General features: G+C 36.9%; 1 protein-coding gene, 1 long non-coding RNA gene and 1 pseudogene across 2 annotated transcripts; 2 read left to right on the top strand and 1 right to left on the bottom strand.

The window, feature by feature from the left end:
* Positions 1-2,234: 2,234 nt before the first annotated feature.
* On the top strand, positions 2,235-6,682 carry LOC133742184 (uncharacterized). The gene is made up of 3 exons (XR_009862402.1): positions 2,235-2,256; positions 2,339-4,283; positions 5,737-6,682. It is a non-coding gene; the product is annotated as an uncharacterized LOC133742184 (long non-coding RNA).
* Positions 6,683-6,826: 144 nt separating this feature from the next.
* LOC133742612 (26S proteasome non-ATPase regulatory subunit 14 homolog) lies at positions 6,827-7,778 on the top strand (annotated as a pseudogene).
* Positions 7,779-10,640: 2,862 nt separating this feature from the next.
* Positions 10,641-11,351, bottom strand: LOC133742610 (secreted RxLR effector protein 161-like). The gene is made up of 2 exons (XM_062170300.1): positions 11,094-11,351; positions 10,641-11,012 (listed from the first exon to the last, which is right to left on the bottom strand). The coding sequence occupies exons 1-2, from the start codon at positions 11,349-11,351 to the stop codon at positions 10,641-10,643; spliced, it is 630 nt and encodes a 209-aa protein (XP_062026284.1).
* Between the last annotated feature and the right edge of the window lie 4,838 nt (positions 11,352-16,189).

Raw genomic sequence — 16,189 nt, 5'->3', positions numbered from 1 at the left:
ACCGCATGAACAAAACTCACAAACGAAATCGCATCTACTCTCTTCTTCTAGCCAACGAATTTCATATCACAAATCAATTGAAACGCGAAAAGATAAGAAGTAAAACATATCTGAATGAGAAACCTAGCTGAGAAGAAAATCGTACCTTAGATCCGATCAATGGGTGAGAGGATCCAAATGAGTTGCTAAGGTGCCGGCGAACTCATTGAGTTCCGCTTCACATCCGGCACCTCAGACGTCCGATTCTCCATTGCAGCTGCTGGATTCCGCTGTAGATATAGTTGAGTTGGTCGAACTCGGAGCTTTTGTAATCACGGAGGGATGAGTGTGGCGGAGAAGGCCGGAATCGGACTAGGAGTGACGTCGGGGTTGGGTTGGTCGGACTCAGAGTGTTTGTAATCAATGTTCTCGTCGACGTCGTTGACGGCTTGCAGAGAGAGAGAGTGACAGAATGAGAGTCTGAGAGGGGGAGAGAGAGAGAGAGGGGCAATATATAAATTTTAAAATTTTGAGGGGCAATATATAAATTTTAAATTTTTGGGGGCCAAAATAGTTATTTAGCTGTTAAATTGGGTTAGTGGAAATAAAAATATGTTGCTGGGGTAAGTGGGATAATTTTGACAAATTTTGGTGCTTTGGGTCAACGACCTTTCATTTTATTACTTTTTTAGTTTTATTTTTTATTTAAGGGCAAAGCAAATATATATAGAGAAATTTTAAATACACCCCCTCAATTACTTAATACACATCTCTTACATTTTTTTGTCTCATTTTTTTTATCAAACTTCCATCTATACCCCTCCTCATTAAATAAATAAGGCAAAATAGCTAAATTACCCCCGTCTTTTTCCGTGACCATCAATTTACACCCTAACTTTTCAATTTTGATTATTTACCCCCTCACTTTTCTAATGGTTGCCTATTCACACCATTCCGTTAACTTTTAGATTTTCTATCCAATTTTTCCGTTAGCTTGACCTTACGTGTCGAGCGTTTTCGTCTTTCCAATTTATCCATAACTCCTATTATACAATTCTGGGTTGTATTGCAAGAATACATATTCATCATGGCGCTTCATGAATCTAGTTTTGCTTAAATGTGAGATTGTGCTTATGCTTTTGTATACTTTGTGTTGATCTGTATGATTCCCCAATTTGAAAAAGTTGGGTTGATATTGTTTAATTAAATTATCATTTGCTATATTTCATATTAGCTGCAGAATTGAGTATGATTGATGCAAGAATGTTAATGCAATGAGTGTACTTTCGCTTCAATTTAATCAAATAGCATGAGGTTTTTTGTAAACCTTAAGGTCGTATGTGTTAAAGTTTTAAATTTTGAAAGAAGGTCACTATGTTTATGCATTTCCATGTCAAAATTGATTGTTTGAAAAGTCATATATGGAATGGTTCATCAAAAATGAAGGAAACATAAGCAAGTGCGTGAATTTGCTTTAGGGAAATCTTTCTTTGAAGGAGTTTGATAGCTTGCCGTGTGCTTAATTGTTATAGTTCAGCGATGCCTCATCATCTATTTTTACCATCGAGGAAATTCAATTTAGTTGTAGCAAATACTCTTGAAAAGGGGAATAGATTTCAGTTTATGCCTGGAGATGGTCATCTCAAATTGTGAAGCATACAGACTATAATACCTTATGATGTACGAGTACGTTCCCTATCAATTGCCATTTTTGTCCATGTTTAGTTGGCGATTTGTGAAACTTTATGCATGTACTACTCTTTACCCTTTTTTTTTTTTTTTTTAAAAAAAAACCTCACCTCATTCCCACCCTTAGTGGGGCTCGAACTCCTGACCTCTTATATATGAGACCAAAGCCTTACCACCCCACCAAACACACACACCCTACTCTTTACCCTATTTGAATTGCAGAATATCAAAAGAAAAAAGTGTTGGTTGCTTAATTTTTTATTTTTTGGGTAGTGCTTGTAAAGACAAAAATGCCTCTGACATGTTAGCCATGTGAATTCAAGTTAACAGAGAAATTGGATGGAAAATCTTAAAATTTAACAGTAGGGTGATATTCGGCAACAATTAGAAAAGTGAGGGTGTAAATAATCAAAATTGAAAAGTTAGGGAGTAAATCGGCAACCATGAGAAAAGATAGGGGTAATTCGGCTATTTTGCCAATAAATAAATGAGAAAAACTTTTTTAAAAAATTAGGTCGGCTATGTATCAAAAAATTTTATTTAAATTTTTTGATTTATTGTGGAATTTGATAGGAGCATTTTAATGTGGTATTTTAATAGTTAATTCCTCACATTTTGCTTAGTTAATTCCTTAACAAATCGATTTTTAACTCAATTTCTATTTTCTTAGGTACATTTGAGTAAATGATGGTGAAATGAGCATTAGGTCCACACTTACCTACAAATGGTGGAGAAAAATGGAAATGTACTAAAATGTCAATTTTACACATTTTCCTACTCCGGCTAGGAGAAACCAAGCCAAGCAAGGAAGAAGGAGCGGCTGCCTGACCAAATGAACTTCAAATGAGCTGAAACTCTGCAGATCTATTCTAGACATCCTAAGAAACATTTCTTATGAAGAGTGCAAGGGCCAAACAGAAGTGTAAGGCCTTCAAACAGTCAGCCCAATTTTCAGCAGAGGCAAAACTAGAAAACTGGACCTGTAAGGAGTCCAGCAGAGATTCTGGCCCAAATACATGGAAATAAATTCTGAAAATTTGACAGAATGATATACACTCATGGTAGATCATTTCATCTGAAGAAGTCACGGACAGAATCTAAACTTTCGGTGGAGATAAAATTGCAGTAAAAATGAGCAGAAAATCCACCACCACCATCACCTAAAAACATTCCATGTTTTAGGGTGTAATCATCATGTTTTCTCCATCATTACTCACACTAATCCACCATCATCATCACCCAAAAATATTCCATGTTTTAGGGTGTAATCATCATGTTTTCTCCATCATTACTCACACTAATTTACTCCATCTTTTTCAATTTCACTCTTCTTTCTCTTCCCTATATAAACACATTCTCCTCTCACTCTCAAAAACACATTTCTTCATCCATTCCATCTTCTTTATCTCTCCATTTCCTCTCCATATTTCTTTCCATTCTCTAGTTTTCTTGTTCTTCATTTTCAAGCCAAGAGAAAGAGAAACCATGCAATACATCAATTTCCTAACCGCCATCCACCCTTGTGTCGTCCCTAGAAGATTGCTTGCTTTCAAGGATCTTCAAGTTCTTCGTCTCAAGGCTTTATCATTCATCTTTCAAGGTGTATTATATCCTTTCTCTTGTTTTCTTTGTTTGATTTTGTAAGACCATGAATTCTAGTTAACAAATAATGTTAAGGGCAAAGTTTAAAGCCCGTTTATATGTTTTGAAATAAAGTTGTAATTTCTTTGTGTTGATTTCTATGTTGCTTATGTGAGATTGTTCGATTGAATTTGATTGATAGAAAACTTTTATATGTTTATCTTATTTGGGTCGACACTTATAGGATTTGCATGTAATTGGTGCTAGATTTAGGTAAACGATTCACCTAATAGTTTTGTGAACCTAAATCACAAGTAGTAAAGGCTTTGGACAAATGTCGAATTCAATTGAAGAGGATTGCAAATAGGTGAACTTTTTCATAACTAGGTTGTGCACTTAAGTTGATAACCTTTCTCTATGCTTCTTGCATTGAACATGTTTTGATTAGCTAGCTTTCTAGACTATGATTGCATGTTTAATAGGATTGATCTAGGTGCTTTCACTTAGGTTAATTAGTAAAGGAAAGTAAAATATGGGAAATCATTTGCTTCAAATGTTTCACATGATCGACTTCTTTCTCATGACATTGAAAATCAACTATAGGAATTGTAATTGGATTTCTTGCTTATGGATGTGGTTTTGATCTTTGTTCCTTGCGTTCCACCCCTGTATATATGTTTTTACATTTTCTTTATTTTATTTATTTTAATTTTCAATTCTATAATTCTTAAACCCCCCCTTTTATTTCGTTACTTGTATATATTTCTATTCTTTATTTTATTTTTGTAAATAATACTTCATTATTTTAATTCTTTATTTGTTTATACAATTGTATATATTTATATTCTTTATTTTATTTTTGTAAATAATACTTTTCTTTATTTGTTTCACAATTACAAGTGTACCCTCAATCCCCGGATAGAACGATCCCTATTTACCATATACTAACGATGACATTTTACAGGGTTAAATTGCGCGCTCATTTTGAGCGCGTCAGAATTAATTGCTAATTAATTCCGGCTCATATCAATATGGTAATTATTAATTATACTTCTTCTTTCTCACATCAATAATGTTGGTATATTGCTAGTAGATTGAATAACTTTATTTTCTTACCTTTATTGTTCTTCAAGTTGAAAGACTTCATGCCTCTAAGATTTTTAAAGATTTAATATATGTCAATATCTTCATGATTCATATAATCATGGTCAATAGTAAAATCGGTAAAGAATGAGCTATGGTGGTTGTTTTGCAAACGAAGTGATTGATGATGATGTATTCATGTATCCAAGATATATTTGATGGTTTTATAACCTTTTTCAATATATTTCAACCAATTTGGTTGCTTGCTAATTCTTCATATGGACTACAATTATTTCATCTGCCATTTACATTGACGGATGATCTTGAAAAGACGTCGATTATATCACGATCCAAGATGAGAAGAAAATTTAACCTATGAGAAAATATTCAATTAATAATTAGATATATAAAGCATTTAATTCTTATTTTATTTTTATGGATTCTTCTATTTTTATTTTTATTTATTTATTAATTAGGAGGGGTAAATATGAAAGTTTGATGACAAAAAAATAAAGGCGTGTGCATTAAGTAATTAAGGGTGTGTATAAAACTTCTCATATATATATATATATATATATATATATATATATATATATATATGTGTGTGTCTGTGTACACTTTTTTCAAAGGGTATGTACATTTAAACCTAGAAGCTAAGGCTATGTTTGGGATTGCTTTTGGGAGGGCTAGAATAGCTTTGGAATTAATAAGAAAATTAGTCATAAATATAAAAGATTACAATATATATATATATATATATAATGTGTCTTGAGGAGTTTTGGAAGTACTCAAAAGTAGTTATGAGGAGCACTCGTCAAGTGATTTTTAGTTTAAAAGCACTTTTTAAATTTGACAAAAGCATTTTTAGGCATTTAAAACAGTCCAAAAAAAAAGCCTAAAAGCTAAAAACCTGAGGGCACAATTAGGGGTACATTTGATGTAAAACAAATGAAAAAAAAAGTTTCTAGAGCAATTAGATCCGTGCAAGGGTGCTTGGAAATTTTGAAAGCGCCACAATGTTGATTTGCGACCCATTGTGTTTATCCGATAAATTAATGGGAAGACACAACAAAATTTGGTGCTTTGCCCTAATGCAAGGAAAATTATATATGCATTGGTAAATTTTGGACAAAGTTCGATCATTTTTCTCGTGTAGGATTTGTTTTCCATCTTTGTTTTGGATTGTTTTGTTGCTATGCATGGTTAGGATTCATAATTAAATTTTACTTAGGACTTGATTTTTCTCTATATAAGCACCAATCATAATCAGACCCAAAAAAAAAGCACCCATCATAAATTTTGAAATCATTCAGTAAATCAGAAAATCGATAATTAATTTCAATTGTTCCCGAGTTCTAAGTTTGAAGGTGGTCTGTTGTTAATCTCTCTCTCTCTCGTTGTTAGCCGCCGCACGCACGAAGGAGGAAAAAAACCGACGGTGAGTGTGCTCTCTCCCGGCCGAATGTAGCTGGCTTTTCCGCCGCTGCGTTTCTGCCCGGGAGAGGATGGTGTTTCTGAGTAGTGGAGGGGTCTCAAGGCAGCGGCGTGGCTCTGGGAGGGTGGATGGGTCGTCGTTTCCGGTTTGGGTGGATCGTTTTCGATTTGTCTCTATCGGATCGAGGGAACGACATCGGAGGTGCAGCGACGAAACTTGGAGTTCCGGCGGTGGTTTCTAATGTCATCGACCTGCTTTTTGGGCTGTGGCTGATCAAATCTGAACGAGGAGTTACCGATCCCGAAAGGGCTCTGTCGCGGTCTCGGCTTTAGACCTGTTTGAGGTCGTCCGCTTGATGCAGGGGCTGTTTGCGGGGTGTCAGGGCGATGCAGCGGCGGAGGAATTCGGCGAGGTGCAGTTTTGACGCATGGAGACAGAGTGGTGGCTTTGGGGCTCGCTGGTAGCAGGAGGGTTTGCCTGCCGCGCTTTCCCTTTGCTGGGGGTGGTAGTCTTTGGGCTGGACCTATGTTCTTGAGCCTCTCTGGTGTTGTTTTGTGTACTGTTGTTTAGTTATTTGCTGTTTGGTTTTGTTGGTTTTTAGTTGGGAATAAGTCCCTCCTCTTGTGAGCGAGGGTTTAGGTGTTTCTGGGTAGTCAATGCCATTGTTTGGTGTCTTGGTCGTTTTGGTGGGTCTGGTCTTTTGGCGGTGCTTTCTGGTTATCAGCGTGATGGTGAATCACTCTTACACGTGGCCTGGCTGTTTTGGGACGCGGCGTCCAAATGGGTGGAAACAGTTCATCTTAATGTTGGTGGCGGGGTTGTATCGTTATACATAGGTCTGGTTATAGGTTAATTTGGGTGGGGTTGAGTTTTTTTAGCTCATGTAAGTCCCTCTCGTTGAAAGTCTGAAACTTTGTAACCAGTTTGGTTATTAATAGATTATTTATTCTCTCAAAAAAAGTTTGAAGGTGGTCTAATTATTATCCATAGCCTGCAACGTGACATAGCTACTTCAAAGTTCAAATTGATTTAAGAGAGTTTTGAAAAGGAGTGAGACAAATGTCAAACATGGATGAGAGGCTTCAGAGGATGCTTGGAGGGGCTTTGGGCCACCCACGACCTGATTCACCCTCCCTCGATGGCTCAATTCCTCCGAGCAGGTCTACATCTCCTCACTGGCCCTCCTCAAAATGCTCAAGCATGGAAGAACCGGGGTTCCTATGGAGGTCATGGGATTGATGATCGGTGAGTTCGTGGACGATTACACAGTTTGTGTGGTTGATGTCTTTGCAATGCCGCAGAACGGTACCGGTGTTAGTGTTGAAGCTGTGGATCATGTATTCCAGACTGATATGCTTGACATGCTTAAGTAGACCGGACCACCGGAGATGGTTGTTGGGTGGTACCATTCTCACTCGGGATTTGGTTGCTGGCTATCTGGTGTAGACATGAATACACAACAAAGCTTTGAGGCTTTGAACAATTAAGCGTGCTGTGGCTGTGGAGGTGGATCCGATTCAAAGTGTCAAGGGCAAGGTGGTTATGGATACGTTCCGCCTTATCAACCCCCAAACTATGATGTTTGGTCAAGAACCGAGGCATACCACATCCAATCTAGGGCATCTCAATAAGCCATCCATTCAAGCGTTGGTGCATGGGTTAAGCCGACATCATTATTCCATAGCGATTAACTACAGGAAGAATGAACTTGTTCGAGGAGAAGATGTTGCTTAGTCTTCATAAGAAGAATTGGGCAGATGGGCTAACACTTAAGCATTTTGATACTCATTCAAAGACAAATGAGCAAACTGTTAAGGAAATGTTAACCCTAGCTGTGAAGTACAACGACGCGGTGCATGAGGAGGATGGGCTGACATCAGAGAAGCTTGCCATTGCAAATGTGGGAAGACCAGACGCCAAGAAGCGGCTCGAAGAGCGTGTCTCGAACTTGATGTCCTCGAACATTGTCCAAGGTTCCAAACCTTGGGCAGTGGTGGATCCAGGATCCTAGAAGTGTCTAGCTAGGCTAATTAGAAGTGCACAATTTTTTTTTTTTTTTTTTGAGGTTTGGAACTCAGTGGGAGGCTCATCCTCACGCCTTTATAATTTTTAATCAAAACATACAACGGAGGGGACATAAAACCAAACCCCGTAAATTAAAAATTACAAGCATACATTTGTTGTATGACACCATTAAAACTATATATATCTATATTTTAGACATAACAGAGCATTCAAGTCGGCAAGTCACAATAATTAAACAATGAAACCAAGCTGCAGCATTTAAACAATTATATATACCAATTGTTAATGCTCAAGCCCGGCGGTAGCCGAACTTTTGTTTAACGCGGGTCCGATGGGCGGACCACTACTCCCAAGTTTTGGTGACTTCCGCTGACTGCAACACGAGAGACATAGCGTCAGAGGGAGACCGCGTTGGGCGGTCTTCACTTCTCCGATGCCTAAGTCAGTCACTGTATAGTGGCAGTATAATAATGGAGTAGTAAATGCGTAATTAATGAGGAGAGAGGAGAAAACCTTTTATAGGTGAGGAGAGGGCTGATCTTATTCTTGTTTCCGATGTGGGATTGATGTGCTTCGATTCCCAGCGTCTGGAGCCTCTGATGCTGTCTTGACGCGGCGCATGGCGGCGCGTTCAAGGTGATCTGGGGGTGGTCCAGGGCTCGAGCGGTAGTCGGCCTGGCAGCGCCTTCGCAGGTCACTCCTTTGGCGGGAGTCGATACCTCTGGCGGTACGATGAGCGTGGCTCATTATAGCTAATTATGCTTGTTCTGGCACATGTAGGTACACCAATATACCATGATTACCAATTTACCATCATTAATTCATTATATTCAAGTCGGTAAGTCACAGAGTAAGTAAACAATGAAACCATGAAACCAAATAAGCAATAATAGACTAATAGAGCATATATGAAGAGCAGAGTCACAGAGAAACAAATCAACTAACCAAGTCGGCATTCGGCAAGTCTTTGGAATCAAAAAAATTCAACAGAGTAAGTCAGTAAGACTCTAAAGACTGTAAGCGACTCAATACCCACTTATCCAGAAATCCAGATTCACACAGATTCACAGTAGTAACCCGCTCGCCAACTCAATTTCTCCAAAGTCCAAATCAAACAATCTCACGCAGGCATGTAGCAGCAAGCCAGCAAGTCAGCCACTGACCTCCATCCAAACGCACAAGCAGGTCTGCCTACAAAATCAGTACACCACAAACTCAGAAATTTAGAGTAGATTCATGGGATTTCCCCAAATTGAAATTTAAATCTCCATGAAGATGAAAGATAGAGTAATTGTACCTGTGAAGTAGGGATCCCTAAATCGGATTGTGGGTTCACAGAGATTTCCGGCGGCGGTTTGTGGAAGTATTCAATCCTTCACTTCAACTGACCTAGTGAGCACTTAAGTAGTGACTTGCTGCGGCCTGTGGGCGATTGGGAATATGCAATTTCGGACTTCAAGTCTTCAACAGATACCTTTTTTTTTTTTTTTTTTTTGTTTCTTTGGATTGGTATGGGAAATGGGCTGAAGGGACATATACTTAGGGGTTTTTGGGCCAAAATGTTGTCTGCGCTATAGCCCATAAAGCCTTCCATATAGTTCCGCACCTGACCTTGGACACAATGCTAGATACTGTTGCATTCTAGAGTACGTTATGTTTACGTATCAAGTTGATTTGCCTTGTATTCTTGAAGGGCTGGACTATTTGTAAGAATAACACAACCAAACAAACAACCATCATATACATTCAAGTAACACAAACCATAATTCGATGAAGAATTACTAACCTGATGATGTAGAAGCCATTGCAATGCTGAAAGCATAAGTCTTCTGTTCTCTCCAATGCTTTAGCAGTCTATAATGGGGTAGACAATACTGCTTGATTAATTGTGAGAATAGGGACCTTGCTTTATATAGGAGTTGATGATTCCTAAACCTTCCCATAAAGATTTCCTTGTGAATCATGGATTCAACTCCTCTGCAAAACATACTTTACTTCATGTCTTAGTAAACTAATTATAGTCCACATAGGATTAGGTTTCCTCAACTTGCAAAGAGTATAATCACACTTTCCTTATTTGCAAGTTATCCGGATTGCATCACATTGTGTAATCCTTAATTCTTGTTCCTAAGATGATCTTATATTGTGATTAATGAAGTTCCATATTGTATGATAGTCCAATCAGGTTTTACATTCTCCCACTTGGACTTTCATACTAGCTTCATCCACCAACAAAACAAGATATACAAGAACTCCTTAGTGATCACTTGTTATTACACAATAATGCATAACCTAATTTCAAGACTTTCACAAAAATAATTGTTGTAAATGAATCATAGAAAACTAACAATGAAATCTGACAATGATAGCACTCTATGATCACAAGAATAGAACTATGATTATGCAAGTCCCCAACAAAACATGAAAATTAACATATGAAGTGTCTACATTGTGATTTATACTTTATACCTCATACACGGTCCTCCTTTAGCTTCTGAAAAGTTTCAGAGCTATAAATACTTCAAATTGAAGCCTGCAAAATCTCAAAGAGAATCCTGATCCTCTGCTCACTGTCGAAAACAAAATGACAGCTTAGTATGGATCATAAGCAGCTGCTCTTAGTCTTTTTATCCTGCATAAAATCAAATTTCTAAACACAGGCACATATGTACATATATTTCATTATTTCATAATTTATTGCAGTAATACAAACACCGAATTCAAGCTGCCATAATAAAAATATAACTGATAGTTCATCATCCAAATGAATCAGAAAATACAAAGATGTTCTTTAATGAAAATTACATCAAACCTGAGCTTCTAAAACAAATTATAAGCTCCCACTGATTCAAACAACATCTAAAAACTCAACTAAACCCATATTCTTAACATGTTCTTTAAAAACTGCAACAGATAATGGTTTAGTGAATGGATCAGCCAACATATCCTCAGAAGACACATGCTCTACACTAATTTCATCAAGCTTTACTTTCTCTCTTACCAACATATATTTTGGATCCACGAATTTAGATTTTGAAGATCTCATATTGTTCTTTGAAAAGAACACTGCAGCACTGTTATCACAATATATTGGCAAGGGTCTGTGTATGGTATCTATAGCTTTCATGCCTCTAATAAAATTTCTAAGCCACACTCCATGAATAGTTGCCTCATATAAAGCAACAAATTCAGCATACATGGTAGATGTAGTGATACTAGTCTATTTCACACTATTCCAAGAAATAGCGCCACCAGCCAACATAAAAATAAAACCAGAAGTTGATTTTCTTTGTTGCTGGACCTTCTGCTTTCCCACAAAATCTACATCAGAGAAACCAAACACAACAAGTTCTTGACCATCTATCTTCTTATACACTAGCATATAATCCTTGGTTTTCTGCAAATATCTTAAGACCTTTTTCCCAACAACCCAATGTGCATGTCCAGGATTAGTTTGAAATCTTCCAAGTATTCCAACTGAGTAGGCTATGTCAGGTCTAGTGCAGACATGCACATACATAAGGCTGCCTACCAATGAGGCATAAGGCTTATCCTTCATTTCTTCTTGCTCTAAGTTGTTTCTAGGAAATTAATCTTTATGCAACATATCTCCTTTTGTCATATGAGCATCACCAGGAGCACATTTTTCCATCTTAAACCTCTTCAACACCTTTTCTATATAATTCCTTTGAGATAATCCCAGAAGACCTCGTGTTCTATCCTTGACAATCTCTATACCCAGAACATAAGATGAATTTCCTAAATCTTTCATATTCAAGTTTCTAGACAGAAAAGACTTAGTTTCATTAAGCAAATTTAAGTCACTGCTGGCAAGAAGAATATCATCTACATACAAAATCAGAAAAATAAATCTGCTCCCACTAGTTTTCAAGTATACACATTCATCAAGAGGATTTTCTTCAAAACCAAACTTTACCATCACAGAATCAAATTTTAAATACCACTGTCTCGAAGCTTGTTTTAATCTGTAGATAGATTTCTTAAGTTTGTAGACTAACCTTTCATTCCCAGAAGCAATAAACCCCTCAGGTTGTGTCATTATAGACTGCTAAAGCATTGGAGAGAACAAAAGACTTGTGCTTTCAGCATTGCAATGGTTTCTACATCATCAGGTTAGTAATTCTTCATCGAATTATGGTTTGTGTTACTTGAATGTATATGATGGTTGTTTGTTTGTTTGTGTTATTCTTACACTATTGTCCCTCTTTGTTGTAGTTATTTCTTCGGGTGCGGCTTCTGTTACCCTATCATTTTTTTTTGTTCACTATACTTTCTCATTACATATTAAATTTAGGGAGAATAGTCACTTTGGTCACTCAACTATGACTCATTTGACATTTTGGTCACTCAAGTTTCAAATATATCACTTTGGTCACTCAAGTATTACAGTGTCATTCACAAAAGAGATTTTGATGATATCATCGTAAACAAAAGAGATTTTGATTATCTCACTAGTCACTATTCTTTTCTTCTCCTAGTGTAAAAAGTTTTTTTTTTTTTTTTTTTGAGATAGTGTGAAAAGTTAATTTCCAATGATTTTTTTAATGAAACTTCCTAATCTAATACAGTAGCCAAAAGCTCCAATGGCCCATTGACATACATCAATCTCATTCCCTTTCGCCCTTTTTCTAAGAGTATTGTGTGGACCTTGGTCCACCTGCACCAAGGCAAAAAAATCAGCAGTTTTTGCACCCAAATGCCGCATTTTGCCCCTCATTTTGCCTATATATGGTCTATCTGGACCTTGGTCTATAGTAGAATTTGCTTTTTCTAATGTAAAAACCAAAAAGCATTGTCTATATCTAGCTAGTGGGAACTGTTTCTGATAGACATGTATCCGTTTAACGCAAAGAATGTAATATAGGGTCTGACAATGCAAAAGCAACGGAGTTCAATCAAATCACAGCATAACTGAGTGAACATTACATTCTCCTAATCTAGCTCGACTATATCTGAAAGCATCCAATTCAAAGCGACTGTTAAGCCCCACTACTAAAGGCCGGTGTTAGCTGTCATTCCAAAAAGTTGGATACTGAGAGCTAGAAACCAACAACTAGAAAGTTGGAAACTGAGTAAGCACACTTTTGCTTGCTCTTTCCTTCTAGCTGGAGTCCTGGACAGTGGACCAAAGAAGAAGATGACACCCATCGCGTGAATATAATAAGGAAAAAATGCTTCTGTCCGACTCAGGATTGCGTGGAAGGAGCTTGGATTAAAATTCAATGATGGATTCTTCCATCACAGAAGGAGCGACCGACGAGAAGTACCTGCTACAGATTCTGGAATATGCTTAAACATATACAGTTTCTTCAACTACCTGAAAACATACAAAAAGTGTGGATGAATTCATTTTATCAAGAGCTTTGATTTCAACCACTAATTATTTTCTTTCGTCGGTTTATACACTAATCGACTCATGAGTTTATATGGCGCTGTGTAAGGCTAGGAACAAAGCGTGCAATCCTACAAAAGTAGATCTTAGACACTAGAACACGACGAAGACATGAATGAAAGTTTCAAATTTTGTGTCGAGTCTCCTTAGTTTCGGGTCAATTAAGAACAACGCATTAACAAAATGGTTAGGCTGCCATTTTGTGGAGGCCACAGGGCCACAACTCATCGCCAAGATTTTGCTCGTGGCAATTAATAGCTGAGCTTGACACTGATTAGAACGAATAATGATTTTCATGATCAAATACATCAAGTGACAATGATTGGGATTGATAGTGTATTTGATGATGTGTTATTTAAATACAGATAATATGGTTTTCTTTATTATACTCATTCATATTAAAAATAATGCAGCTGAACTATATTTTTGGGTATTATATGCATTTCATCACTTTATGTGTTAGTTGATGTGACATAACCACATTATTTAATGAAATCTTTTGATAGGCTGGTCTTTGTGCTATATTAACCATCACATAACGTGAAATACATGTGATACTCAAAAAAGGAATTAACTTAGTATTACTTTTCATATTGTGACTTACAACTAAAAAAGAAAAAAAGATAGAACACTAAGACCTGGGATGCTTATGATTTTTTTTTAATCAACTTGGGTGGTGCCTTTGCCAACATTTTATGACGCTGAAATTGTGCATTCGGAGTTTGTTGTCACCCCTATCTTTACTGCTATAAATGGAGGCCCTTTTTTGGTGTTAAAATGCTTCACCAAATTTTGAAGTGTCTATAATACCCTTTTATAATATAATTATAAATAGATAAAAGTGTAAATTGAAATTAAAAATGGCCAAACCACCACTAAAAAAAAATTTATTCCTTTTAGTCGACCATTTTTTTTTTTTTTTTTTTTGACTTTGTCAAGGGGAACCCAAAGGCTTCCTAGGCCCAAGATAAACCCCTTCGGCGCATGTGAAATGCTCCAACTGTGCATTGCAGCACAGTGTCATTTTTCTTTAAAGAGAAATGCGGGCATGTTGCTAGTACTATATTAAAGAGAAGACCTTTAATCCATAATCAAATTATTTAATGCTAATAACCATCTTCTCAAAATAAAATAAAAAAATGCTAATAACCGTCAAATTATTAATTATTTGATAAGATGTAAACTGTCAAATTTCAAATAACCTTCTAGAAGATGGAAACAGTCGAGGATAAAAATGTCAAAAATAAAATAATTAGTAAAAAAAATTAAAAAAGATGATCAATCCACTACATGTCAATGAAAATTACCCACTCTCACAGTTTGATTTAGTTTCATTCCTTTTTCTGCCCAAGTAAAAATTAACCCCCATTTAACGCGTTGTAATACTAACTTACTACCCGTGCGATGTTTTTTTTTTTGAAAAGGATTTGATGTTATTAGATATCAAAGCCATAAAAGCAAGCCAGAATCTAACATGCACTTACATAAGAATCCGTGAATCCAGAGAACCTATCTAAGCCAATACTAAACTCATTAAAGTATAAAGGGATGCTCGCTGGATGACAAGCCTAAGCAAGCAAGAACAACCTCGCTATTCTAAGGAAAAATCATTCATCTAGTCTAATCTGCCAGCACGCAATTATGGTACAAATATAACTAGAAACATCTTAGAAAAAAGCTCATAGAGATTACTCCAACTTTAGAAGGCTTGTAACCAGATGTCTAATAGTAGAGACCTAAAAAAATGCTAGCTCCGTCCCCTTAGGGTTGGAGCCAACACCCTCCTCGACCTCTTCGGGAGCCAACAACCTCGGTAACAGGTTGGTCTTGCTCTTCTTTACCGAAGCAATTGCAACAAACTCAACCAGCCCAAGCTTGAGCTCGAACCCAGACACAAAAAACCAAGCCCAAATCTGAGCAAATGGAGAAGAGTCCATCAGCCCAAGGTTAGGCCCAGGCCCAAAAGCCTAATTCCATACCCGAGTAGACACACCAGCAACCCTCGCCTCCAGTTGCCAGGCTTCGGCTACCGCCATCCGTCCTTCAGGCGGCCGGCCTTTCCACCACCCCATCAAGCTGGCAAGAGAGTGACGCGTCAACCTTGATGCTTCCTTGATCACTAGAGGTGCACGCCTAGCATGTTGACTCGACGATTTCTCCTCTCTTCAGACCAAGAATCTATATAGCTTATACTTAAGGATACATCAGTGATATGATCAATGTTTTAAAAGGCTGAGGTGTAGCTTGGCGTTGTCGGGAAAGCCTCAGCGAGGCGTTTGCCTTGAGGCGTAAGGCGTAAGTCTTACATATAAATGAGCTGTATTTATGTAATCAATAGTCTAATATATAGAACATGTATTGTAACCAAAAGAACATTATAAATTGTCATCCTTTCATAATAAGCAAGTACTAGAACTCATTGTGCCTACACTACACAATTTTAAAACTTATATCAATTTAAAGTGGGAGTAGGACAACTAAATACACAATGCAAATCATAAATAAAACTACATGTCATCAAAGAAATCTAAAAAAAAAAAAAAAATAGAGTATAGACAAAAAAGAAAACTAATAATGTTGGAGTAATATCATGCATTACATATAATCTAGTTGATAACAATAGTCGGTCCATGATGTGATAAAGATACAAGTGAAAGAAAATTGATCCAGCATGCTACATATCTACCAAGAAACCAATTTAATCGCCTCCCAATTTCATAGTTCATTATTGTAAGTTAACAAAGCTCACAACTAAAATAGAGTCTTAGACCTCCTCTACTCAAAGAGCAAATCTCTCTTACTTATGTCTTTCTATTTTTCATGTAAAAGCCAAACTATACCAAAATGTACGAATCCAATAGATGGTAGATTTGCAGGTGATAAAATATCCAATTGACTCAAGCTAGATGGTAGATTTGGTCTTATAGTACTGGAAATTTATGAATCAAGATGCAAATGGCTACAACTCATATAAATTAACAATC

Source organism: Rosa rugosa, chromosome 4, assembly GCF_958449725.1.
Source record: "Rosa rugosa chromosome 4, drRosRugo1.1, whole genome shotgun sequence".
In the NCBI taxonomy this organism is placed as follows: Eukaryota; Viridiplantae; Streptophyta; class Magnoliopsida; order Rosales; family Rosaceae; genus Rosa; species Rosa rugosa.
Note: the sequence above shows the minus strand (reverse complement) of the source record. Positions and strands in the feature narration are given on the sequence as shown.

What these genes read in the sequence shown, in the direction of transcription:
- LOC133742610 (XM_062170300.1), bottom strand. Translation starts at nt 11,351, where the DNA reads ATGAAGGATAAGCCTTATGCCTCATTGGTAGGCAGCCTTATGTATGTG. An exon ending in ATTTTGTGGGAAAGCAGAAG is followed by an intron (nt 11,013 to 11,093) that starts GTCCAGCAACAA and finishes AGTGTGAAATAG; the next exon opens with ACTAGTATCACTACATCTAC.